This window comes from Phoenix dactylifera, chromosome 7, assembly GCF_051530095.1.
Source record: "Phoenix dactylifera cultivar Ajwa chromosome 7, Ajwa_hap1_PhDact_Kaust_v1.1, whole genome shotgun sequence".
NCBI lineage: Eukaryota > Viridiplantae > Streptophyta > Magnoliopsida > Arecales > Arecaceae > Phoenix > Phoenix dactylifera.
Window position 1 is genome coordinate 31713565 of NC_143196.1, and position 24705 is coordinate 31738269.

Here is a 24705-nt window from a genome sequence, read left to right on the forward strand (position 1 = left end):
TGGCGAGGGTGTTGGTAGAGATGCAAAAGATCATAATGGTAGCAACAATAAAGGCAGTGTTAGTATAGCGAAGGTGATAGTGATATAGTGGTAGGGTAATGGTGGTAGCAATGACTAAAATGATAGTAAGATATGACTGGGATAAAGACACAGGTGCGGTGGCAATAATCATGAAGGCAACAGCAGAATTGATGTTTATGAACGTGATGAAAAAAACATCATTGCTAGGGTCAATCTAGCTTCCATGAGTTTTCGAGAATAATTCTCTAGCTTTTTTCTTTGGATTCGTTTGCTTCACAAATTTTTTTTTATGGTTAACAAAAAATAAAAATATATTTTTTATCTAGTTATTTTTTTTTGAAATAAAAATAGAGAAATAAGATTTTTATGTTTTATGAGAAAAAATTTTATAGAGGACATAGAAAAGCTAATTTTCTACCGGTTGAAAATTGAATTTCTTTTTCTTTTTAAAAGTACTTTTAAGTCATCAAAATCCATATGTAAGGTCTTTTCCTTTATTAAAGATATAATAGGTATTTCATACAATTTTTTAGGAAAGTAGATACTTAACTAAATATAAATTACTCTAAAATATGCTCTTTTTTAATGATCAATCAAATATACCAAAACTATTTTTTCAAGTATCATATTCTCACGAATCACCTTTTTTTAAAAAAATTTAATAAAAAAATTTCTCACAAACTATATAAGTTTTTTGTATATTTTTCTCTCTTTCTTGTTATAAAGTCATGCATTTCATTCTCTAACTAGGCTATGTATGCCCAAGAAGTTCATAAAAAAAAAAAAAAAGAAAGAAAAAAAATACAACTTTTCTTTATTTATGACAAGACAGCCCAACCTTTTCTTGAGTTTTCAATAATAATTCTCTAGCCTTCTCTTTAAACTCGTTTACTTCACAAAATATATATATAGTAAAAAATAAAAAATATTTTTTAACTAATTTTTTTTTAAAAATAGAAAAATAAGATTTTTATATTTTATAAAAAAATTATGGAGGATATAAAAAAGATACTTTCCACTTGTTGAAAATTAGATTTTTTTTTCTAAAATACTCTTAAGTGATCAAAATCGGTAAATAAAGTCTTTTCTTTATTAAAAATATAATAAGTATTTAATATATTTTTTCTAGGAAAATAAATGCCTCACTGAGAGCCACTTTTTCTCATGATCAATGGAATATACTAAAACTATTTTTTAAATATCATATTTTTAAAAATTATTTTTCTAAAAAATATTTCAATAAAAAAATTCTCACAAACTAAAAGAGTCTTTTGTATATTCTACTCTATTTCATTCTCTAAGAAGTGAGGATAAAACAAAAAAGAGGAGAGAAAAAGGGTGATCACTCCGGTTTCTATTTTCGCTTCGCATTATTCATAGCCCAACCTGGGTTTTCGAGAATAATTCTCTCTAGCTTCTCTCTCTGGACTCGTTTGCTTCGCCCAAAAAAAAAATTTATGGTCAACAAAAAAAAATGGTAGCGGAAGTATCGTTCTCCCGATCACGTATCGGACGGTCAATCTTCCATCTCCTTCTGTATAAATAATCATCATTTCTAGGGTTTCAACACCGCCTCATTTTGTTCCCCCAAAACCCTAACCGTCGGAGAGGGGAGGAGAGGAAGGAGAGGATGACGACGCGCTTCAAGAAGAACCGGAAGAAGCGAGGCCACGTGAGCGCCGGCCACGGCCGGATCGGCAAGCACCGGAAGCACCCCGGCGGCCGCGGAAACGCCGGTGGGATGCACCACCACCGGATCCTCTTTGACAAGTACCACCCGGGTTACTTCGGCAAGGTCGGCATGCGCTACTTCCACCGCCTCCGCAACAAGTTCTATTGCCCCACCGTCAACGTCGAACGCCTCTGGTCCTTCGTCCCCGATGACGTCAAGGCAGCCGCCGCCGCCGCCGGCGGAAGCTCCGCACCGATGATCGACGTCACCCAGTTCGGGTACTTCAAGGTGCTGGGCAAGGGTATGCTGCCCCCCACCTGCCCCGTTGTCGTGAAGGCCAAGCTCGTCTCCAAGATCGCCGAGAAGAAGATCAAGGAGGCTGGCGGGGCCGTCGTACTCACAGCCTGATGGTCTTTTCGGCTCTGTTTTTGGTCAGATCTTGGTTTTCATCTTTTGTTTCTTTGAACTCCTCTCTCGTTAGTTTGTTTTTGATCTGCAAGCTCGTTTTTATTTGAATCTGGACGTGTTTATATCCAAAATTTGGATCTGATTATAAATATGTTTAGAGTAATGAAGTGGGTAAGCATCGATCCATTTACTTAATGATCTAATTTTGTGTAAGATTTGATATCTAATGATGTTTTTGGCAGATCGCTGCGACAAATATTAGGGTATCTGTAGAATCTGTAGTTTTTGTATTGATTATTAGGGTTTTGTTGTTGGTTTTTGAGATCAAGTTGGCGTCATTATATCTTTGCGAATGTTCTTTAGTGCTATCATAGTGAATGTAGTTTTCTGGCACTATGATGTTGGCTATAAAATTTCTGGTCATATTCTCAAACAGGTCATGCATGTTCGTCCAATTATCTTCTAAGAAATCAAAGATGGTTGTTGTGGTCTTGTGGAGGGACCAGTTGAGCAAATATTATCACTTTCTTGATGTTAGAGTATACTACTGCAGCATCTGCATCAGCTTCTGAATTCCGATGGATAGTTCTATTCATGGTTTTTTTTAACATGAGAAAGCTAATACATAAAGGGTCCCAAACATGTAATTGAATTTAGATTATTCTTATTATTGATTTTTTTGGGAGATGGATACTTGAATGACCTATGTTGTGCTTGTGTTTACTTTTAGGGTCCATGGTGATAAAGATTGCATCAACTTTTGCACCTGACTTAGATTGTTTGATTGTCCATCCATGAATCTTCACTTCACATCAATGCATTCTAAGTCTAATGAATTCTTTAAATCATTATATTCCAGTCAAAGCTGAAAATTTTTCTTAAATATGGGTTTCCTATTCTTTTTTTGAATCTGGGATTCATTTCCCGGAATTGTTTTCCTAAGTAGTGTGAACATTTCACATTAACACAACAAGGGTGGAATGTTTAAAGATATTTTTCAAAATAAATTTGATACTTTTCAGATTTATGTTTTATGGTAAAGTATTAATTATTTTCGGATAAGTATACATGCAAAAAACCTTTTTTTTTTCTTGATTTGATCGGCTGAATCAAATTTTTGGTTATCATTAGTTCAAGCTGGAATGAAGCTCAAATTCAAGCTCGAACTGAGTTTGATAGAACTGGGCTTGGGGCCGAGATTGTTTCCATCTTGTCACAAGCTTGCAGTGCTGTCAATTAGAGGAAGTTTAATAATCTGCCAAACTGTTTTGCTTATGTTCTTTGGCCGTTTTACTAAAGTCTACCATGGATGGACGCGAGAAACATCTAAGAAATGGCTCAAATTTAATTTTTCATTATCTAATAATTACTGATGGCATTGACTTAAGTATATTTTACTCCAGGTCTATTTTTTTTACTGCTGATTGGTCTCAAAATTTGTTTAATACTTGACCCTTTTGTTGCAATTAATCCCATCATTGAAAGAGAGAGAGAGAGAGGAGATTGTTTAATATGCTCACAGGTCTATTGGTTGTGGGGTACGTTTAATTCTTTTTTTTTTCCAAAAAAAAATAAAACAAAGTTGGCCCAGAGCTGCCACCGCAACTTTTTAATATCACTGGGAGTGCCAATGCATTTAGGCATCCATCATTGCATTCAAGAGTTTTTGCTTTAACAAATAACTGCTGTTAATTTTTTTTTTGGTAATAGTACCTCTTGCGTGCCATGTTTTTGAGAACGTTTAATACTTTCTCAATAATTTAGGCACCCTGGGGCTTATTATTTCTATTCATCGTAAAGATCAAAAAGTTGAGATTTTTATTTCCGATCTAAAGTTTTATTTTGTGTGTCAGGTCAATCTATAATTTGGTTGAAACAGATAAGGGAAATACATGTTTTTTTTTTTTTTTTTTGTTGGGGGGTGGGGAGTCCTAACTCCACCCCCTACCTTGTGCTCCCTTGCTTTTTCGGCTGTAAGTCTAGGTTCGGAGAGAAACCAAGCTTTGCACTTGCAGAACTAAATTACTGGTAATGGAGCCAAATAGAGGGCCAACACACTTTATAATCGAACCCTGCCTCTTATCTTAAGTGGTGAGGGTTCGTATTATCCAAACTAACGTTCGGTTGTAGAAATACACGCTAAAAGTTAGCAAAAAATGCTTGTTAAAGTTTACGAGTCTGCTCTCGTCTAAGGGCGTGGTTGTCAATTGACAATCACCTAGCCCCATGCATTTCACGGATCCTCCTCTCGTTGTACATGAATGCAGAGAATTCACTGGGGACTGGATTTTGTGACGCGCAGCAATGAAAATAGAAATGGGCGACTGTCATTGGTTGGAGAAAATTATTCTTATTTCATGAAGGAATAAGAATGCTTTACTTCTTCAAAATTTAATTTCTATTTTTTTAATTTTAATTTCTGTCGCAAACTAAATGCGTCGAGAGATATAATCATTTCATTCCAATCTATTTTGATTTCATTCTACTCATGAACTAAATTTTCATTATACTCACAAACCAAGTGCACACTTAATTTTTTTTGTTCTCCTAACTGATGTGATGTAATAGCTGTAGCCGCATTTGCTTTCCTAACATATTATGCAACTCGTGACTTCGGCTTTCGCCCGTTGAAACTAACGAAGAATTAAATGGTCACACCATTTCATATCTTAAGCATGCCATCCTGTCATTTATTTAATTAAACGTTTAATTTATGGAGCCTGAGTACGTAGTGCCTCTCTTGCTTTTGATAATTTGCTCTCTTTACCTACCACTCTGGGGCCTCAAATATGCATCACGACAGTCGTGTGCAGGATTTTGGTGCTTCATGCCTCAAGTTTCTCGTCCAACCAATAATTTTCTTCATCATGGTATGACAATTGATGGTACCCACGTCATAACTAATGTAACATGTATATTTGTAATTAGAACCGTTGTTCGGGGTCCACCACAGCTCGAATTTCCAAACAATCGGAAGTGCCTTTGGATAGAGAACATTGAGGTGCCCGGCGCCACTTCCGCTCTATCGTCAATTCGTGGTAGTGCTCTGTGTCTTGGGTCCAGCGTTCATTCGGGCCGGTTAAAAAGAACTATAATTTAGGTGTAAAATGATTATATTGGTTTTGGATCTATTTTATAATTTAATATGTTTCAAGTAACTGTAAATTTGTAATCTATTTCTTATTAAAATATTTAGGAATGCACCTTTCATAATTTGAACCCAAAACTTGGAAAAGATAAAATTTACTAAAATTGGGGCTTCATGTAAATGACTAATTTTGTTTTTAAAATCTGATGTTGATTTGATAGGTTATTATTTACACGTCATCAACCAGTAGTTACATTCTAGTAAAATTAATCTATGTCAAAAATTTACCTAGCTAAAGTTTATCTAATAATTATTTTTTTGATCCTGACGTCCTACCTAACGGCGTCATCTTCGCCCAAACGCTCTTTATCATAATAATTACTGCGGAATAACAAAACAGCCCTCACATGACAACTATCAGATCAGCATCCTACGGTTGTGATCCTTGGTATTCTCGTCCTAATGCACGAGAAGCTCTTCGAAGTCCGATTCTTTTCTGCGCTGGATCTTGGATAAAAACCCACGTTTTAACTCGCCGATACCCCCTTCCTTGGTGACCCAGAGGCCGGCGGCCCAATGGCGACCAATCGCCGACTCCTCCTCTCCCTCCTCGCCGTCGCCTTCCTCCTCTCCTCGGCCAGCTCGCTCGCACGTGCCGGCTCCGGATCCGACTTCGAGGATGCGAACCCGATCCGATACGTCACCGATCGGTTCGGATCTCTCGAGTCCGCCCTCCTCCGCGTCCTCGGCCGCTCCCGCCACGCCCTCCACTTTGCCCGCTTCGCTCGCCGGTATGCTTCTTTAAATCTCTCTCTCGGTGATCGGACGGTCACGAAAGGTGGCCCAGTTTGTTGATCGATGGTCCTCTTCAGTTAGGTATGGGAAGAGGTACACATCAACGGAGGAGATGAGGCGGCGATTTGGGATTTTCGTGGAGAATTTGGAGCTCATCCGGTCCACCAATCGGAAGGACCTACCATATACCCTGGGGATCAACCGTAAGTTTGTGTGGGGGGGATCGATTTTGGGCCGTCTGATTGATTGGACGGATTTGGGCTAAATATCGGCCATCTGATTTGCATCAGGATTCGCGGATTGGAGCTGGGAGGACTTCCGGACGAGCCGCCTGGGAGCGGCGCAGAACTGCTCTGCTACGCTGGAGGGGAACCACAAGCTGACCGACGCGGTGCTTCCCAAAACGGTACGTTCGGTGATGAGTTGATCTCCCACGTGGATTTGAGCTCGGACGGTGGTGATTCTGTAGTGATTTTATTGAACATATATTTTCCGCCGATATGACGAATTTGCCCCTGTAGAAAGACTGGAGGGAGGAGGGAATAGTCAGCCCGGTTAAAGATCAGGGTCACTGTGGGTCCTGCTGGACTTTCAGGTGAGCATTTCTCGCTTCGCATCAAAATGACTCAAATTGCCTTATTCTGCATTTAGATCAAGATAAAAATAGTTTTGCCTAAGTGTCTGTTTGGATAATTGGGCTGAAAATTTTATAAAATTTATAGGTTAGGCCATTACAACTGGCAAAATCATAAGATTATAGATTGATCTAAGTCTTATTCATAGCCCACTCCAAAGCTACTTTGAATTCCAGTAAGGCCACTTCTGGGTATCTATGAATATAGGCCTAGTCCAATTTGTAATCTTGTGATTTTGCTGATTATACTGGCTCAACCGACAAATGTCATAGGATTTTTAGCAGAATCATCCAAACTGGTGCCAGAAGGAGAAGAAAAAAAAGGAATGGAAATAGAAAAAGTTGTCCGTGTAAACTGATTTTATTTTTGTTTGATTGAAATTTTTAAAAAATAAGCATTGGCTGAGATGTTTTTACTTTGAGTAATGCTATAAAGTTCCATGAAAGTCATGCCCACTATCCTCTTTCTGGTTGAATCCTTTTTTTTTTTTAATATTTACTTTAGATTCTCTACTAAAACAAAGTAGCAGACATAAAACAATGGTTTCAATGAATAAATTTTTTTGGCAGCTTTCCTTTAAAATAATTGTACTTCACACATGACTGCTCTTCGCCTATGCTCAAGGTTTGATTGGCATAATGCTTATGCCAAGCTTTTTGCCTGCTATATTCCTTGATTATATACCATCATCATGTTTGTTTCTAGGTTACATTGACTTTTGACATGGGACAGGTCTGTGAAGTAAGTTATGATTGCAGTTGTAAACGTGCTGTATTTGGATTAGAATTTTTCCTTGTCGGGTTTGTCTTGATTTTTGATTTTGTAATCAGAAGTAAGTGTTTAGACTTCTTGTTGATATTGATTTCTAATATCAATCTTGACCTATAACTGCCCTATAATAAGGGAGCTATTAATTTAATAAATGCAATGTCTTTATCTGGATGCCATGTGTTTAATCTTATGATAATAATCTTTTGCTGTCTAATAGGAAAATAATGATCATGAATCAAGACCTACTGTACAGATTCTAAGTTCTAATTATATTGAATTTGGAAGTTCATAAGGTTATATTTATATTAAATCGACACGAAAAGGCACATCTGCTGATAAATGTGTTATTTATTAATGCATGCACATATATTTAGTAACATATGGTTCGGGTTTGGCCATAACCATATGGAACCCAAGAAGCTTATTTGTTCTAGTTTTGGCATCAAAACTTGATTATTGTTAACAATCAGGTTAGATTATTTGTCTTACCATTTTAAAAAATCTATTTTTAATCTTATGGTGCTCGGTCAATATGGTGCATGTGGATCACCTGGGTTACACTGATCGTTTATCATCCTACTCAGGAACTCTTTCATCTTCACATATTAAATATGATGGTCAATGAATTTTTGAGGCAGTAAATGAAGTATCGAGCAAAAGCTCATTATGATGTTTAATCAGTCAGAACTAGATCTATAACCATTTTGAGTCTAAACTTGGATGAACTAGTGAGTCAAAGTAGAGGGAGTGTGTGCATCCTGTTTTATCCTACGGACATCTTAAACTTGGATGAACTAGTGAGTCAAGAAAATAGGAAGAGTGTGCATGCTTCTTTTATCCTAGGGACATCCTGTACCAGGACAGAACTTTATAGTACTTGAGTTGGAGTTAAGATTCTCCAGTGAAATCCAAAGAGAAGGTACTGCAATCCATTTATAAGGTATTTTGTTTTATCAAGAACTCTTTAATAGGCTCTATAGTTTCTGGACCCTTTACTTCATCTACACTTTCAGTTAAAATGGAAGGCTTCATGTTGGATTGCTGTCGATTCTAGGGTATTATACATACTGAAGCTGAGCTTCCAGATCTCTTAATTAAATTCATACACATGATATGGAAAATAAGGACCAAGCTTGTGGCTTTTAATTGATATATATCACATTCTGTTTAATATTTTTTTTTTTTGTTGCAAATATCCAGGCCTTGGACAAAATTGTCTGCCAATCAACAAGTCACCTTTATCTATGTCCGGACTGAGTAGGCATCTGAAGTGTTTATCTATGATTATTCTCAGATATCATCCTAACAATTCACTACCATAAACAAGAACCATATCTGTAATTTATGCACTTTGCTTTATAAATCCTTCTCCATTCAGTCTTATTATGTTTTGTGTCTACCATTCAAAATATCAAAATATCCAGGTCTTGCTTTCCAATTCCCAACTTCCCTTGTGTGAAATTATGTCCTTTCATTAAGTAGCTTCTGCAAATTTTCATTGCAAAAATCTTGTATTAGCATTGTAAATCAATGAGCATAGTTATCTATTGATTTTGATCTACCCACAATCCACATGATGTATCTTACATTGACCTCTAGGACATACTCCAAATTTTAAATAGAAACCCACCAGCTTCCAACTCATTATGTCATTATTCAATCTCCTGGATTTTCCGCACAATGTTTCTGTCTCCTTTTTTCACTCAAGGAACCTAACATTCTTCTGCATATCTCTATTTATTTTCTGGTGTTGACTTGTTCTGCCAAAGTCATTTCAAGAGTCATAAGCAAACACTAGTTACTATAGTTGATGAAATTCATTGTCTGCCAAATTAATGAAACTTGAATCAATTATCCAATAAGATCCTAAGTATGTTGATGTAATCCATATTTTTTACAACCTCCATTCACATTATTTGGTTTCTATTATCAATTGTCAGCAGCAAGGTTCTCAAAATGGGTACCAAGTGCTCTATCGGTCAGGATTCAGGCCGGTACCCTGACCTGTATGGTATACTATACTCTACTGACACATGGTATACTGTAAGGTACCGATAACTCATGGTCGGCGGTGGCGTTATCGGAACGAAGAAAGAGACTAGGGTTTTGAAGATGAGAGAGAGAGAGATTGCGACTCGTGGGGTGGGGATTTTATATTGAAATGCTGATCTAGCCTGGTTCTGACTCTGCCTCGAAGCGGACCTGCATACTGACCTGGTTCCGCACTGATTCTGTTCTGGTTGGTGTTGCAGAGATTGCTTGGTGGAATGAGATTGCACAAAATGCTGAAAAGCTTTTAAAAGTATAAAACAATGCATCTTTTAACCTAAAATTATCATGATTATTACCTATAATCTATGCAAACATTTTTTTTTCAGTTTATTTATAGTTTTATACTTCCTCCAAAGATTGTTAGCTAGCTACAGGATGACAAATTAATTTTGCTATATCACCTTTATTACCGATAAATCTTCAACATATACATTAACTAAATCTATTCAGACCTCAATCTTTGGTCAATGGAATTTAGGGTTCATTTTTAAGATCTTAGATCTCTATGAAGTTCATAGAGTAGTAAAATTTTGTACTTCGTTACAAGATCTAACAATGCCAGCCCCCAAATTGGCAGCACTACTGGGGCACTTGAGGCAGCATACACACAGGCAACAGGAAAGAGTATCTCTCTGTCAGAGCAGCAGCTGGTTGACTGCGCCAGTGCATTTAATAACTTTGGATGCCACGGAGGGTTGCCTTCTCAAGCTTTCGAATACATAAAGTACAATGGGGGTCTTGATACTGAAGAGTCGTACCCATACACCGCAGCCAATGGCATCTGCAACTTTAAGCCAGAGAATGTTGGTATCAAGGTCGCTGATTCCGTCAACATCACCCTGGTGAGAGGCCTAGACCTATTACTCATTTGGTTTAATAAGAACATGCTAGATGTTAACCTTTCTTGTCTTCCTTCCATATGTTTTGGATAGCACAGACTTTGGCTTTCTACAAGTATGTTTATGACCGACAGCTTGAGTTGGAACTTCAATATACTGCTGTATTTGATAGTTATGTTTCTACTAAATGAAGTGAACAAATAATAGTAATGATTAGTTCTATTTATTCTCTCTTTTGGAAAGGGGGCAGAGGATGAACTAAAACATGCTGTTGGAGTGGTCCGTCCAGTTAGTGTTGCATTTCAAGTGGTTAAGGATTTCAGATTCTACAAGGGAGGAGTTTTCTCCAGCGATACCTGCGGTAGCACTCAAATGGTAACTTTTAATGAGTTCTCTATTTGATTATTGCAATTGCTGCTACAGAAGGGGAATATCATTTCTTTCATCTCCAGGACACTTGAAATCTCTGGTTCCAAGTAGCCACCATTTTTCTTATTACAGACAGGCAATATATTACTGAAAAAAAAGAGATTATTAGCTTGTATCATTCACTTAATATAACTAACATTACTATCAGTTAATATGTCTGCAAACCTGTCGGAAATTTGTAGGATGTAAATCATGCTGTTCTGGCTGTTGGTTATGGGGTGGAGAATGGCATTCCATATTGGCTGATCAAGAACTCATGGGGAGAAGATTGGGGACTTGATGGCTACTTCAAGATGGAGTTGGGAAAGAACATGTGTGGTAAGTATCTTGTACTGTATTCTCACTGGTTTTCTGTATTTAATAAGCCACGATGCCATCTGACAGGCCTTGTGACAATTGATCTTCTCTTAGAGTCATTCACATATTCATCCTTTGACCTGGATCTGTCAACGAAACGATTTTACTTCTTGTTCCATTATGTTATGCTCAACCAAATGCGCCCCAAATGTAGTCGTGAGCCCCAATATGACCACATCCCTGCAACATTCTTATCTCTGCTACACATCATATTTGCAGCTATATGCTAGATTATTCTCTTTCAAGAGTACTCTTTGGGGAGAAAATACTTGGAACTATCAATAGATCTACAAGAAAGCCATGCAAACTGTCACTATAAATGTTAGTTATTAAATAAAATCAAAGGTAGGATACTGTGTGACCATTTAACTCGGATAATATTCCCATGACTTGCATTATGATATCATCAGACTTTAGCCTAATTTATTAGGTAGTCGAAAGCTGATTCAGTGATTGTTAATGCAGGTGTTGCGACTTGCGCTTCCTACCCTATTATTGCTGAGTAACATAAACTGAAGAAATGGAGGTATCCCCAGTTGATTGGAATTGTAAAGCTTTCAGTATTTATGTTTACTGAACTTCTATTGGCATCGTATAATTTATAGAGGGGACCATGCACGCTTTTCCTCTATTTGATGCTGAATTGATTAGTTCTTTACCTCTTCTTCGTTGTGAGATATAAAGACAAATTTAAGCTTTTGATCATCCTTAAACTCAGGATCATGGCAATTGGCTATTAAGTGAGGAGGTGAATCTTTCTGCCCATCCTAACCAGAAGGCATGCACTTCCCACTAGGATTAATGCAAGCCAGTGAATAATAGAACTAGAGTTCAAGCTTAAGAGAGCAAATGATATAAAATCTGTGTTACTTGGTCCTTCTTGCCGAAGCATTGAACCGACCAATGTATGCATGAGAATATGATGAAGTTACTGTTAAAACATATGTTCAATTTAGCATAATAAGTTTTAGGGACATGATGACTTAGGCTATGTTTGATAAAGGGAATAACTTTGGAGAGTTATCCCCTCCACTGATTTATTTTTCACACCTTGTCGGAGGGTTAAGTGGAGGAACTAGTGATACCATTGATTTTTACAGTTATTTGGATTTTATCACAAGAATAAAATTGCTCTTTTATTTTTATTTGGTGTGTTGAAAATTAGATAGAGAAAAAAAAATTATAATTAGAAAGGAAAAGATAAGTTGCCTCTGAAATATTTTATTTTGCCATTTTGATGAAATAAAATTATTGCAATAAGTTATTTATCCGAGTAGCATTGCTCGGTGGCCGTGTTTGAGTTACGTACGGGATGAACCCATCTCGCGAGCCCGCTAAAGCGATGGTTGGGGGCTTTACCTCTCCGGTGACAAAGCGCCAAAATACGCCGCTACGTGGCCAATTTGTTTCATTGACCACGTGGCTGGGTCCAAGTTCCTCTCGCTCTCTCGGCCCCCCAAATTGAATCCCTCTTGGAACGTCGTTTAATGCCTCCCAATTAATACGGAAAAGTGCTGGTCATCCAACTCTACCCACCATTTCATTTATCATGTGATGCAGTGCTCATGACTCATTATCGGGTCGGGTATTGGTCGGATTCGAAACATATCATACCATACCGATCAGATATTGATATCCGGTATAGAAAATGTATCGATTCTCCATATGGAGTTCAGTATCGATATAACATATATTGGATCTGATATTTTATAATTAGCATAAAATTTTGCTGGTTGTACTGGTCCTTTTATACCATGTTATGCAGACAATTGCGCAATAAATTTTATTGAAAAAAAAGCTAGGGGAGAAAGATAAAAATACAGGAACTGTTGAATTGTATGCATGGGGGCATTTTCAGACAAGCTGGCAATATTTGTATTGGCATGACAAATTCAAAAGAAGGTAGAGTCACCTAATTGCACCTAACCTGCTGTGTTGAGGAAAAAGACATTACGCTTGGTTGGCATGGGAAATTCGAGGTTTATATGCCTTGACTTGCGATTCACATGGCATCGCCTCCATTAAAAGCAGGCATGTTTTATCTTTAAACTTGATGCAATTAATGGTCAGAAAACAATTTTGTTTAGAAAGAATCAATTAATTGTATAATGTCGATATCTTAAGCACTAAGCAACACTTGTTTCGTGCAAAATGAAAACACTCACAACTCTCGCCGGAGCTGACAATGTCATAATCAAGAGCAATAGTAATTAAAGACGTGAGTCCCCTCTGGCCTTTTTATATAAATTAGCTGAACCGAACCGGCCAAATGTAGCATAGGCATGTAGGTATAGGTTGTCAACTATAATGTTTAATCTAGTATTTACTAAAAAGAGACACACTTTCATGCAGGGGCACAATCATGAGAATTCGCATCATGAAGTAAAACAAACAACATTTGGTTCTGGAATTCAATGAAACTAGTAAAAAAATTATTTATAGAAATAGTTACGCCCATGTAATGCTAACTTTTATTTGGCCCCACTTTTGAATACAAAAGATACCGTTTGAATGATATTTTTTTTATAAATAATAACAAATGGATATAAAACAGTATCTTTACGCCACGAAACGACTTATACAACCCTTCCTCTCATAGTTATGCTTGTAATAATGTTTGAATAGTATAACTATTTTTCAATTATGCTCGCTTTTAATATACTGTTTGGCATAACCTTCACGCTTACGTAATACTAGAACCAAACGCGACCCCTTGTTGCACTTAGTCAGATACATTATTGGTCCTAATTAAAAGCTATCAAGCAAGATTTGCTCTTTTGTTATCGAACTTCGTATCGATACCATACTAGCACACTATCAATACGATATGGTACAATTTTTTTTTAGCATATCAAATATTAATACGCCCTCCATACCAGATACCGGTACCAAGCTGGTACGGTATGCATTGTACTATTCGATTCGGACCAATATGATGTATCATATATTAAATATTATTAAATATTTTACAATCATTTATGCACACTTAAGTCAACAAGGGACTTTCTAGATTTTTTTTTTTCCGATGAAAACCTTCTAGATCAATTTGTTAGTCTAAAATTAGCAAACTAGCTAAAGTGGGCCAACCAGCAGCAATGCACCTCTGATCATGTAGATCAATTGCATGCCCACATGTAGTGATACAACATAGTACTCCATGTAACGTCACAGACAAGGAAGATACATGCTTACGTTTTCCAATCAGCATCCCCCCCAGTAATTACCAATAAGCAACTGCCACGTAACGAAGAACTGAAAACGTGTTGCTATAGTTGTAGTTGCCCGCACTGAAACCTTTTCTTTGGGCCCAGCCTTCACGATACGGATAGCTCCTTGAGGGGCAAACTCGTCATTTGGGTCAACGGTTCCTTTGCCGTGCCGCGAAGCAATTACACCACGTGGCCGTTAGATTCTCCTCCGCGGCCGCAAGAAGCCATATAACCCCGAACAGGAACAGAGAAAAAGCTCGCCCGCTCGCTTGCTCCCTCCCTTTGATTCAAAACGTCTTTGACTCTCTCTCTCTCTCGTTCCGTTCTTCCTCTCTCCTTCCCGGTGTTCCTTCCACGCCTTCTCTAGAAGTTATGATTCCAGACCGAATCCTGGGGTCCCTTTGATTCTAGTTGGTCTCCATTCCCCTCTTCTTCCCCTCTTTATTAGGGCTAAAGCTCCCCCCTCTTCTACCCGGATGCCCCCATAAAGGCGTCTTCTTTGGGGCTCCCCTCTCCCCATTTGGCCCTCCTTTAATCCATCCGCCCTCAAAGGAGCCACCTCTGGCCCTCCGCAGCTCGAAATTTGGGATTTTGATCTCGGTGCTGGACATAATTGGAGGGAACTAGGGCTCCGGATCGATGTCGGTGCCGGCGATCGTGTTCTACGCCAGCGCGCCGAGCGGCGTCTGCTCGAGCCCCCACTATTCTTTCCAAATTGGCTCGTCTCATGGGTCGCCGGACTACGAGCTGAATTCTAGGCTGCCGGCCTCTTCGACGACGGTGACCACCGCCTCCTTGGGCTCCGGCCAGAAGCCGGTGCTCGGCGGGCTCTCGTGCCTCTTCTCCTCGCCTTCCACTCGGTATGCACCCTCGGCCGCCACCTCGAGCTTTGCCGGCGGGGATGATCTTGGCTTGCTGGGGCGGGATCGATCGGATGAGCTTGGGAGCTCGTTTTCTTACTCCCCGTACTCGTCTTCGGTGAGGGGTCGAGACCTCAGCCCGGTGTCTGTGTTCCAGGGCCCGGGTTCCTGCAGTGGAAGCATTGGAATGGCGGTGGGCTGTTCTTCGAGGAGTCCGCCGTGTTTGCGATCATCCAGGGAGTGGAACGGGGGTGATCTGAGGGCGGGAAGAGAGAGGCTTTTTAATGGATTTGTTAGGAATGCAAGCTCTTGTTTGGATTATGATTCCACAAGCTTTCCGATGCCGGGTGGTGGAGGTGGGATCGATGTGGAAGAATTTCCATTGAATGCGGAGGAAGGATTGGGTGAGCTTGGCCCGAACTGTGAGCCTTATGCCAGGGAGTTGCTCTCTGGAGCTCAGTTGAGACATAAGATTTTTAAGGAGGACTTTGTTGTAAAGGCGTTCTATGAAGCTGAGAAAGCTCATCGAGGACAGGTGATTTTAATTACTTCCATAATAGCTGGAATTGAATTAGAAAGTTTCCTCTTTTCACAATCCTATTGGCTAGTTTATTCTAATGGTGGTTTGTAGATGTTAGATGAAATGGTTTCTTTTTCTCTGTTTAATAGATGAGGTTGAGTGGCGATCCATACTTGCAGCATTGCGTGGAGACGGCGGTGTTGCTTGCAAAGATTGGTGCTAACGCTACGGTTGTTGCTGCAGGACTTTTGCATGATACATTTGATGATTCTTTTATTTCTTATGATTATATTTCTCGGGGGTTTGGAGCTGGTGTAGCTGATCTGGTTGAAGGGGTAGGTTGCTTCATGCGCTCTTTGATTAACTGTATTCCTCACTTTGTATAAAATTAAGCACTGATCCATAAATTCAGTAAAATAGAATGCAGCATGTGTTATTTCTGCCATGTAATTCTGCTTTATAATGCCCTGGGCATGCAACATTTACATCTGTGGTTTGTTTTTGGGGGGAAAAAGTTGTGTATATAGCACATCTATCTAAAGTTCCTGCGACACACTTGTGTTTTTATGATATTTTCTCTTTCATGCATTGATTCGAGGAAGTTAAGAAGGAAATTTATTAAATTCTAATGGGGTGGACTATTCTCCTCTCAAGAGGAGAGAGTATTTATTCCTCTCAGGTCCAAAACAATAATTAGACACTTAAATCGAAGATCCACACCGTTCATCATTATGTAAATAACTGAAAATGCACAGAAACCAAAAGTCATGTATTTTTAGTGGTAGAGACCATGACCAACGATATGGATCTTTGATTTGGGTGCCTGGTTATTAATTTTGGAATTGAGAGGAGTAAATACTCTCTCCTCTCAAGAAAAGCAAAGTCCATCTCAATTATGGATTACATTTCCAGCTGCGCTGTTTTCCATGTTAACCATTATGTATTAAATATCCTTTTTTTCTCTACTATATACCTTTATATGGATATAAAAAATGCTTTAGTAACTCAAAAATGTCCCTTGGCTGGTTTATTGTATTCTCATTGCTCCCTCCGAACTGGCATCATGAAGGGTGCCGCATATTGAAGCAAAGTGAATGGTGGAAGAAAGCTGAGTGATCTTTTTGAGTGCTTTTTCTGAGTTACTATAGCATCACATGATAGATATCGGATAACTCATCATATCCCTTATATTAATACAATAACTCCTTTTACAACTTTAATTGAGACATGCATGTACTGCAATTAGCGAATAGGAACAATAAAAGCTACACTCCACATTCATGAACACATATCAAGCTTAACCATCAGCTTTTTTTTTTACTATGTAATAAATGCTACTTCACTAGAATTTGTCTTCTTTACTTAGACTGAGATATGAGCTAGGTCCAGGTATATATGGTACTCCAAACTGGTCTGATCCAAATGAGTAGTCCATTATACTTGCATCAGAGGATTTTGCTATGTGGAACTCATCATCAAGTTCTTTGATCATTTATTCTTTTAGAATTTCTTGTCTTCTGAGCGCACTAAGTCAGTCTTGCAAATTATGTATCTCCAAATAGTTTGTAATTTGTTAGGAGTTGATGTTGCAATCCCATAATGAATGCCCTTGGTGTTTTCATGAAGAGATACAGATATTGGAAGAGATGATTGAATGACTGAATATATATATATATATATATATATATATATTAAAAAAAGACTGATCATTTCCTTCTTCCCTGCTAATGTCCTAGGACATGAAATTTGACCCCAAAAAACTTCAGATTGTATTCTCTTTAGGAATTTGAAACTAAAGTTTCACTCCTCTCAAACCAAATTTTGATGTATGATTGGTTGGATTGATGAATCCACTGGAATAATTAGGTCTCCAATCATGTGGGGTTTTAAGAGCTAGAAGATGGGCAAAAGTTTTGTGACTCAAGAGATGTTAACAAGGTGATTTCTCCTTGATTATTCTTGATTTTATGTTGTATAGCATAAATGACTTATAAGAAAAATGGTTGACCCCCTTGACACGGCATGTCTTATAGTTGATTAGATCACTACTTAAAAGATTTTTTAGTTCTTCTTTGAAGCCTTCATCTAGCCAATCTTTTTTTGGGGCCAAAGTGTTTGTCATGATGATGGAGTAACTCCTTGTGATATTGAAGAAGTTCATCATGCTCTGTCATTGTAGACCAAGATTTTAGAAAGAAAAATGCATTCTTGAGTAGTTGAATAGAAAAAAGAACGAGTGTTGAGCTGTTTCTCTGGTAGCAACCAGTGCTGGAACTTTTTGCATTTAGTATAAGAGGAAGAGATTGAGATAGAGGAGTAAAGTTCGAGCAGCATGATATTTAGTAGACACTTAAACATGCATATTCCTAGATTCAAGTAACATTAACTTAGACATGCATATTCCTCTTTTTATTTCTTTTCCTACTGCATGCCTCTATATTGGACTCTAGATGACTCTTCATATCCCTTGCATTTATATATCACAATTTTTTAAGAAACAATCAATAAGTACTCTTATAACTTTAAGAGACACATAATAGACCATAATTGATGAAGATTAAACATGCATAGTCCTAGATTCAAGTAACATTAACTTAGACATGCATATTCCTCTTTTTCTTTCTTTTCCTACTACATGCCTCTATATTAGACTTTAGATGACTCTTCATATCCCTTACATTTATATACTACATTTTTTTAAGAAACAATCAATAACTACTCTTATAACTTTAAGAGACACATAATAGACCATAATTGATGAAGACTTGAAACTCTAACAGAGATGCCCCATATTCATGAGCGCTTGTAAAACTTGAGCATCAATTATTTACTTTTTAGAAGATGCTATTTGACTGGACTTTGACTTCTTACACTAAGATATGGGCTAGGTATATGGGGTCCTCCAATGTGGGCTCATCCAAAACGAGTTGTCCACCACTTATACATCATTAGGTTAGTTACAATTTACAAATTTCAGTAATTCTGAATTAGTTGTTTCAGAATTACATATTTCCAACATTATATTAACTTTTAGTTGTTTGGTAGAGGTTTTTTTTTCTTTTTTGTGGGTGGTTGCATTAAGGCATCTTGAATTGCTGAGTATATTTTGTTGAGGGTCAGTTACTATCATCTGTATGACTAGTTTGGATGATCTATCAAATTTTAGTCAATATGTAGTATTACCTAAAAAAGTCTTGCAAATAAACATAGTTCAGATGTGAGGAAAGTCTCGGGGAAAATTTGATCATAGATTAAAATAAGCTGATGTCATGAGTTGTGATATCGATATAAAACTTGCAGTTTGGCACACTACACAAATAGTAAAATTGCTGCAAATCCACTTGTTTATGCTCATTCATATTTTTGTAAACATAGCTGCTATTTGATTCCCTGTTTCCTGGTGTTAACTTTTCACCAAAGCATGTGGCAGTAATGCTTTCAAAACTTGTAGAAGTCAAAGCTGTCTACTTTCATTTCCCAATTTCTTCCAGTAGTACACCTCCAGATGGAGAATTTGGTTTCTGAAACATAGACATTACTATACATCTGTATTTAGCCCAGATATTAGAAGATCAGTTTTGAGTGTTGTCAGACCAATTTTTCAGGTCTCAAAGCTGAGCCACTTGAGCAAACTTGCCCGGGAGAATAATACTGCAAGTCGAACCATTGAGGCTGACCGACTACATACAATGTTTCTTGCGATGGCAGATGCCAGAGCAGTTCTCATTAAACTGGCAGATAGACTGCACAATATGATGACATTGGAAGCTTTGCCTATGGTCAAACAACAAAGATTTGCAAAGGAAACTTTGGAAATATTTGCTCCCTTAGCTAACCGACTGGGGATCTCGAGCTGGAAGGAGAAGCTTGAAAATCTGTGCTTCAAGCATCTTTATCCAGACCAGTACAAAGAACTATCTTCCAAACTCCTTAGATCCTTTGATGAAGCGATGATCGCATCTGCCATAGAGAAATTAGACCGAGCCCTCAAGGATGGTGGTGTTTCTTATCATGTTCTATCCGGGAGACACAAGAGTTTGTACAGTATCTACACCAAGATGCTAAAGTAAGTCCTCTCTTGCTTCCCAGTATGCGTTTGGGTATACCTTATTTGTAATTTTCACTGCTATAATTTTTGAGAACTAAAGGAGGGCCACCGTCCTGCATTATTTTGTCCCTATAGTTAGTGCATGGTGTTGTGATTTCATTAATTGTGTTGATTTTGTAATATATGCCACAAAACTAGCAGGGAGCAATGTACCAATGATTATGGTGATTATATTGATGCTGATATAACTATTTGCAGGAAAAAGCTAAGCATGGATGAGATCCACGACATACATGGGCTACGTTTGATAGTCAAGAATGAGGAAGATTGTTACACGGCATTGGATATTGTTCATCAATTATGGCCTGAAGTTCCTGGGAAGTTCAAAGATTACATGACCCATCCCAAATTTAATGGGTAAGCCATTACTGACCTTTGTTAGGTTGGATAGATCTGCAAATCATTCTTTGGGCTTACTGCTGAATTTGGCTTGCAGGTACCAATCTCTGCACAGTGTTGTTCTGAGCGAAGACATGCTGCCATTGGAAGTACAAATTCGGACTAGAGATATGCATCTACAGGCAGAATATGGATTTGCAGCCCATTGGAGATACAAGGAAGGCGATAGCCAGCACTCTTCTTTTGTGCTTCAAATGGTGGAATGGGCCAGGTGGGTGGTCAGTTGGCAGTGTGAGACTATGAACCTTGATCGACCCTCATCTGTTGGTGATGCTGATTCGATCAGGCCACCGTGCCCATTTCCTCATCATTCCGATGACTGCCCCTGCTCATACACCAAGCAATGTGACCACAAAGGCCCCATTTTTGTCATCATGCTGGAAAATGATAAGGTAATACGGCATATTTGTCATTTTCTTCTCCATGAAATTTAAGATTAATAAAAGGATTATAAAAATCAGATAGCATCATTTTTCGATTGCTTTGTTTCAAAACTCGATGGCCATCATCTAATTTTATTGTGTGCATTTATTTTGGCTAGTTTCCTTCTGTTGCAATCTCTAAACCACACTGTTATTTAAAATCCTCTGTAGTGGATTGAAGAGAGACCTGATGCTGTAATTCTCTGTTCCAGATGTCTGTTCATGAGTTTCCGACAAACTCGACGGTGAAGGATCTGATGGTGAGAGTTGGAAGAGCGAGTCAAAGATGGCCTACTTATGGCTTTGCAGTCAAGGAGGATCTGAGACCAAGGTTGAACCATGAGCCTGTGAGCGACCCTACTCAGAAGCTGAGGATGGGTGATGTGGTTGAGCTAAGCCCGGCAATACCGGATAAGTCCTTGACCGAGTGCAGGGAAGAAATCCAGAGAATGTATGACCGGGATTTCACAGTAACAAGCCAGGGCAATTGGAGAAGCTGAGCCGTGCTTGTAGTTATTTGTATACAGAAACATGCTGTACAGAAACTGTTACGTTCTGGAATCAGAAGCTGGTTTCCAATGCTGTAGAAAGTGTTGCTTCCTCTCCAGTTCTAAATTCAATGAAGTTCCTTTATGGCAGCAGATTTCTATATTGCAGACAGAATTCTTGCACTTCTCTCTACAGAAATAAATGATGCGAGGCTTGATTGGGTCTTTTGACCCTTTCTCCAGGATCTTTCTGTTTTCTTCTGAAATGGTTCAGGATCTTATTGCTCTTTTGCAATAAAGGCTTTGCCGAGACAATGAATAGACAGGATAGAGCAATGGAAGAAATTGAAATTAAGGAGTCGGCTTCTTTTTTTTCTTTCTTTCTTTTGGTTGAATCAGAAGGTAAAATTGCTCAATAGGTTGCAGAGGCGATTGGAGCTGGATAATTCATCAAGGCACCTTCTGTAACTAAAGGCTTATTAGAAAAGTTTTTTCCAAGGGTTTTAACTGAAAGGCACTAGTTTTCTGAAATCTTAGGTTGCACGAGCATCACCAGCAGCCAAAGAGAGTACATTGCTTTCACAAGATCTTTTTTTGGTTAGAAATTGAGACGATAAATGCAGGGTAAGATGACTCACTGAAGAATGTTGAAAATGTTCCATGATGTTCCATCTGTTTTTGTAGAAGGCTTGGACACAATGAACCCAATGCAATGCTTAATGCATGCCCTTCCGATGATAATTGACCCCAAGAAACTGTAAGATACTGCCTCTTACTAGAAGTCCAAGTGCAAGCAACGAGAACTGAGCTTGTTATAATTTTAACAGAGGGTTCATTCCTATATCATCTAGAGCAACAGCAGAACTTGCCACAAAATTAGGTTGTTTCTGTCAGATTTCAATGCAATTTATTTGTGAAAATTTGCACTTTCAGGGCAGTGTTGCAGGTCACAAAAACTTCTTTGCTTCCTCAACAAAAAGATCAAGATTGCGTCAAACAATACATTATTCTCATAATTTTCTACCAATGCGACCAGCTGGAGGTCATAAAAATTCTTTGTTTCTTCAACAAAAGAGCGAGATTAGAATCAAAGTTCTCATAATTACTTTCCTACTCCAGTTCAAAAAAATAGCTAACAACACATAGCTTTTGCCCGTGCCCCCCAGCCCCCTGCTCACCGTGGCCTCTTTGCTGCTGCTGCTGCTGCAGCTGCAGCTGAATTAAGAGGGAAAGACACTCTCTGTGGTGTCTGTTGCTGAGATTGCTGATCAGTGCTAGCCTTCTGCTCTTGCGACATATTGGGGTTTGGTTTCGGATTGGAACCATCCTCATCTTCCTCATTCTCCTCAACCTGGGATGGCTGCTTTCTCGGTATCAGCAACTGGTAATTGGGGCTGATCAGGGTGTCCTGCTCTGGCGGCAGGGGAATTCCCCCAGGCGGTGCGATCAACTTGGGCAGTGGGATCTTGTTTCTGCTCCTCGCTAACTCAAGTAGGACCTGAACAAAGAGATTCATGATGGATCATTAGGGGCTGTTTGTACCTCTATTGGGAACATTAACTACCAATAAAACTACCATCAAAAAAGAGAATTCAGAAGTTTGAGCAATCTTTCATGCTCTGTGTCCTTTACGCGGTGCCTCAACCTGTCTTAGCAGTGATCGCCTCACTTATAACTTTAGAATTCCTTATTTTCTATTCAGCATGCTTCAGTGTCAGGTTAATACTATTACAAAGCTGAAGATCAAGGTCAATTCCCCCTTCTCCCAGCCCATGCCTCGCAAGGCAACACCGCCCTCCGGTTGATGGCTCAAACTTGTGGCCTTCTAGGAGAATCTGTCAAGGAAACTGCAATCTTGCAGCATTTTGATCATGCTCCAAGAACTCCTTTCTGCTGACCTTCACCAGCCAGCAACTAACAAGAGCTCATTCCTGTAAAGGCTGGGCCTGAGGAGGTATCTCTCTCACGTCTATTTTCTTTGGATGATGTAATACTTCCTAGAAAGGGATCTACGAAGTAATTCCCATCAACTTCTGCCGAACACTTTCAAAACCAGTCGCGGTCTGGTAAGACCAAGAGATTAGCAAGGAGAAATTTCACACTACTTTCAGCCCAAGTTTTCACCAGAAACATGCAGAACTTATTATCATAAGAATTCTGAGCGTTGAAAAGAAAGACACACTTTCGAAGCACCTAAGACTTCTTGTTGATACTAGGAGTCTGAAACAGGAGGAATGAATTTTATTCTATTAGAAGTAATTCAATCTGTAATATCAGCACAAAAATATAACCTGCCATTAATGCTGCTACTAACTAAATTCAAATCCTACCACTGATCTAGCTCTAAAACATCCAAAGCTGAACCTTTAATTCAACCCCCTGCATCCTAGAAACCAGCGAACTCTAGAATTTTTCAAAAATCTCAGTTTTGAAGCAAAAACTTTTACCGATAAATCATCCGTAAATACCAAATCCAAACAGTCTTCCCAATTCATACCAGCCCTAAACTGGAAAACCGAAACATTTTATCCCCCAAATTCACGCCAAACTCGAACCCACTACTTCCACCAACAACCAGATCCGAGAGTAATCCACAGAAAACGAGATATTTTTACAATTCATTGAGAAGAAAAGAGACAGGAAGATGAATCGAGGGTAAGTTACAATAGGGGAAGAGTTAGGGTTTTTGGGAGGGCGGTGTTACCTCGCGGGGCGGGGGCTGGGAGAAGGAGAAATTGACCTTGGACTGGATGGCGAGGCGGACGTCGTCGGGGTCGATGGCGGTCTTGCCAGCGTGTTCGGCGTAGACCTGGGCGTCGGAGAGGACGTCGACGACGTAGCGGTAGCCGAGCTCCAGGAACTGGTGGACCACCCGGGGCTCGTACTCCCCTTCCCCCACCCCCATCGACCGGAGGAGCTCCTTCACCACCCGCGCGTCCCGCGGCTCCGCCTCCACCTCCTCTCTCCGGCCGCCGTCGCCGCCTTCTCCCTCCATCGTCTCCTTCTTTCTCACTTTCCCAAAAGCTCGTCCTTTCCTCCCCCGTACCTCCCGCGAGAATGGTGGTTGTAGATGAAGCGTTGCTACTTATTAAAAACCATTAATATTGGATACAGCCACAATATTAACACTGTCGCTTTGGCCGAGTGGTTAAGGCGTGTGCCTGCTAAGTACATGGGGTTTCCCCGCGAGAGTTCGAATCTCTCAGGCGACGGTTGTTTTTGGCAATTTTTTTCTTCTTTTTTCCATCGCGGATTCTAAAAGGTAATGTTGATAAGAAAATTTTATTTTGACTTTCTGATTTAAGGATATCCTACAAGCTCATGACTAGCTGACAATTTCTTTTCTTCTTTCTATGACAGATTCTGAATGTTGGTTTTTTTTTTTTTTTTTTTTTTTTTTTTTTTTTTGAAGTAAAGACTAAACATTGTCATAGTCTCGAATTTTGGCTGGCTAATTTGTTTGATATCAACAAGAATAATGAATTTTCAACAATATTTTCGGAGTGAGGTTTCCATATATCATCAACAATTAATTAGTCACTATGTTCAAGATGGCTCCACAATTAACAATCAGCACAGCATTAAGATAGTTTTGATTACTCTTTTATGCTGCCACAGCATATTCACAAGCT

At 38.9% G+C, this 24705-nt stretch overlaps 4 protein-coding genes and 1 non-coding gene across 9 annotated transcripts; 4 read left to right on the forward strand and 1 right to left on the reverse strand.

Annotated features, from left to right (window-relative positions):
- The first annotated feature begins 1554 nt into the window (after positions 1-1554).
- LOC103702044 (large ribosomal subunit protein uL15x-like) lies at positions 1555-2296 on the forward strand. The gene has a single exon (XM_008784332.6). It carries the CDS (start codon positions 1652-1654, stop codon positions 2099-2101), a length of 450 nt encoding a protein of 149 aa, XP_008782554.3. The 5' UTR covers positions 1555-1651; the 3' UTR covers positions 2102-2296.
- A 3302-nt stretch (positions 2297-5598) lies between these two features.
- Positions 5599-11772, forward strand: LOC103702035 (vanillin synthase, chloroplastic-like). 2 transcript variants are annotated; one of them, XM_008784322.6, is made up of 8 exons: positions 5599-5980; positions 6066-6187; positions 6275-6390; positions 6506-6579; positions 10020-10284; positions 10525-10656; positions 10893-11028; positions 11533-11772. In XM_008784322.6, exons 1-8 carry the CDS (start codon positions 5766-5768, stop codon positions 11571-11573), a joined length of 1101 nt encoding a protein of 366 aa, XP_008782544.3. In that variant the 5' UTR covers positions 5599-5765; the 3' UTR covers positions 11574-11772. The 2 variants fall into 2 exon arrangements, with proteins under 2 accessions (XP_008782544.3, XP_038983087.1); XM_039127159.3 differs by having other exon boundaries at positions 5724-5980; positions 6062-6187.
- A 2714-nt stretch (positions 11773-14486) lies between these two features.
- LOC103705080 (putative GTP diphosphokinase RSH2, chloroplastic) lies at positions 14487-21226 on the forward strand. 4 transcript variants are annotated; one of them, XM_088701695.2, is made up of 6 exons: positions 14487-15671; positions 15806-15991; positions 19262-19722; positions 19963-20121; positions 20201-20555; positions 20757-21226. In XM_088701695.2, the coding sequence occupies exons 1-6, from the start codon at positions 14916-14918 to the stop codon at positions 20832-20834; spliced, it is 1995 nt and encodes a 664-aa protein (XP_088557821.1). In that variant the 5' UTR covers positions 14487-14915; the 3' UTR covers positions 20835-21226. The 4 variants fall into 4 exon arrangements, with proteins under 4 accessions (XP_088557821.1, XP_017697800.1, XP_088557820.1 ...); XM_017842311.5 differs by having other exon boundaries at positions 20798-21226; XM_088701694.2 differs by having other exon boundaries at positions 14770-15671; positions 15806-15886; positions 20798-21226.
- Positions 21227-22060: 834 nt separating this feature from the next.
- TAFII21 (TATA binding protein associated factor 21kDa subunit) lies at positions 22061-24125 on the reverse strand. The gene is made up of 2 exons (XM_008784269.6): positions 23778-24125; positions 22061-22571 (listed from the first exon to the last, which is right to left on the reverse strand). Exons 1-2 carry the CDS (start codon positions 24066-24068, stop codon positions 22248-22250), a joined length of 615 nt encoding a protein of 204 aa, XP_008782491.1. The 5' UTR covers positions 24069-24125; the 3' UTR covers positions 22061-22247.
- A 78-nt stretch (positions 24126-24203) lies between these two features.
- On the forward strand, positions 24204-24285 carry TRNAS-GCU (transfer RNA serine (anticodon GCU)). The gene has a single exon. It is a non-coding gene; the product is annotated as a tRNA-Ser (tRNA).
- The last annotated feature ends 420 nt before the right edge of the window (positions 24286-24705 follow it).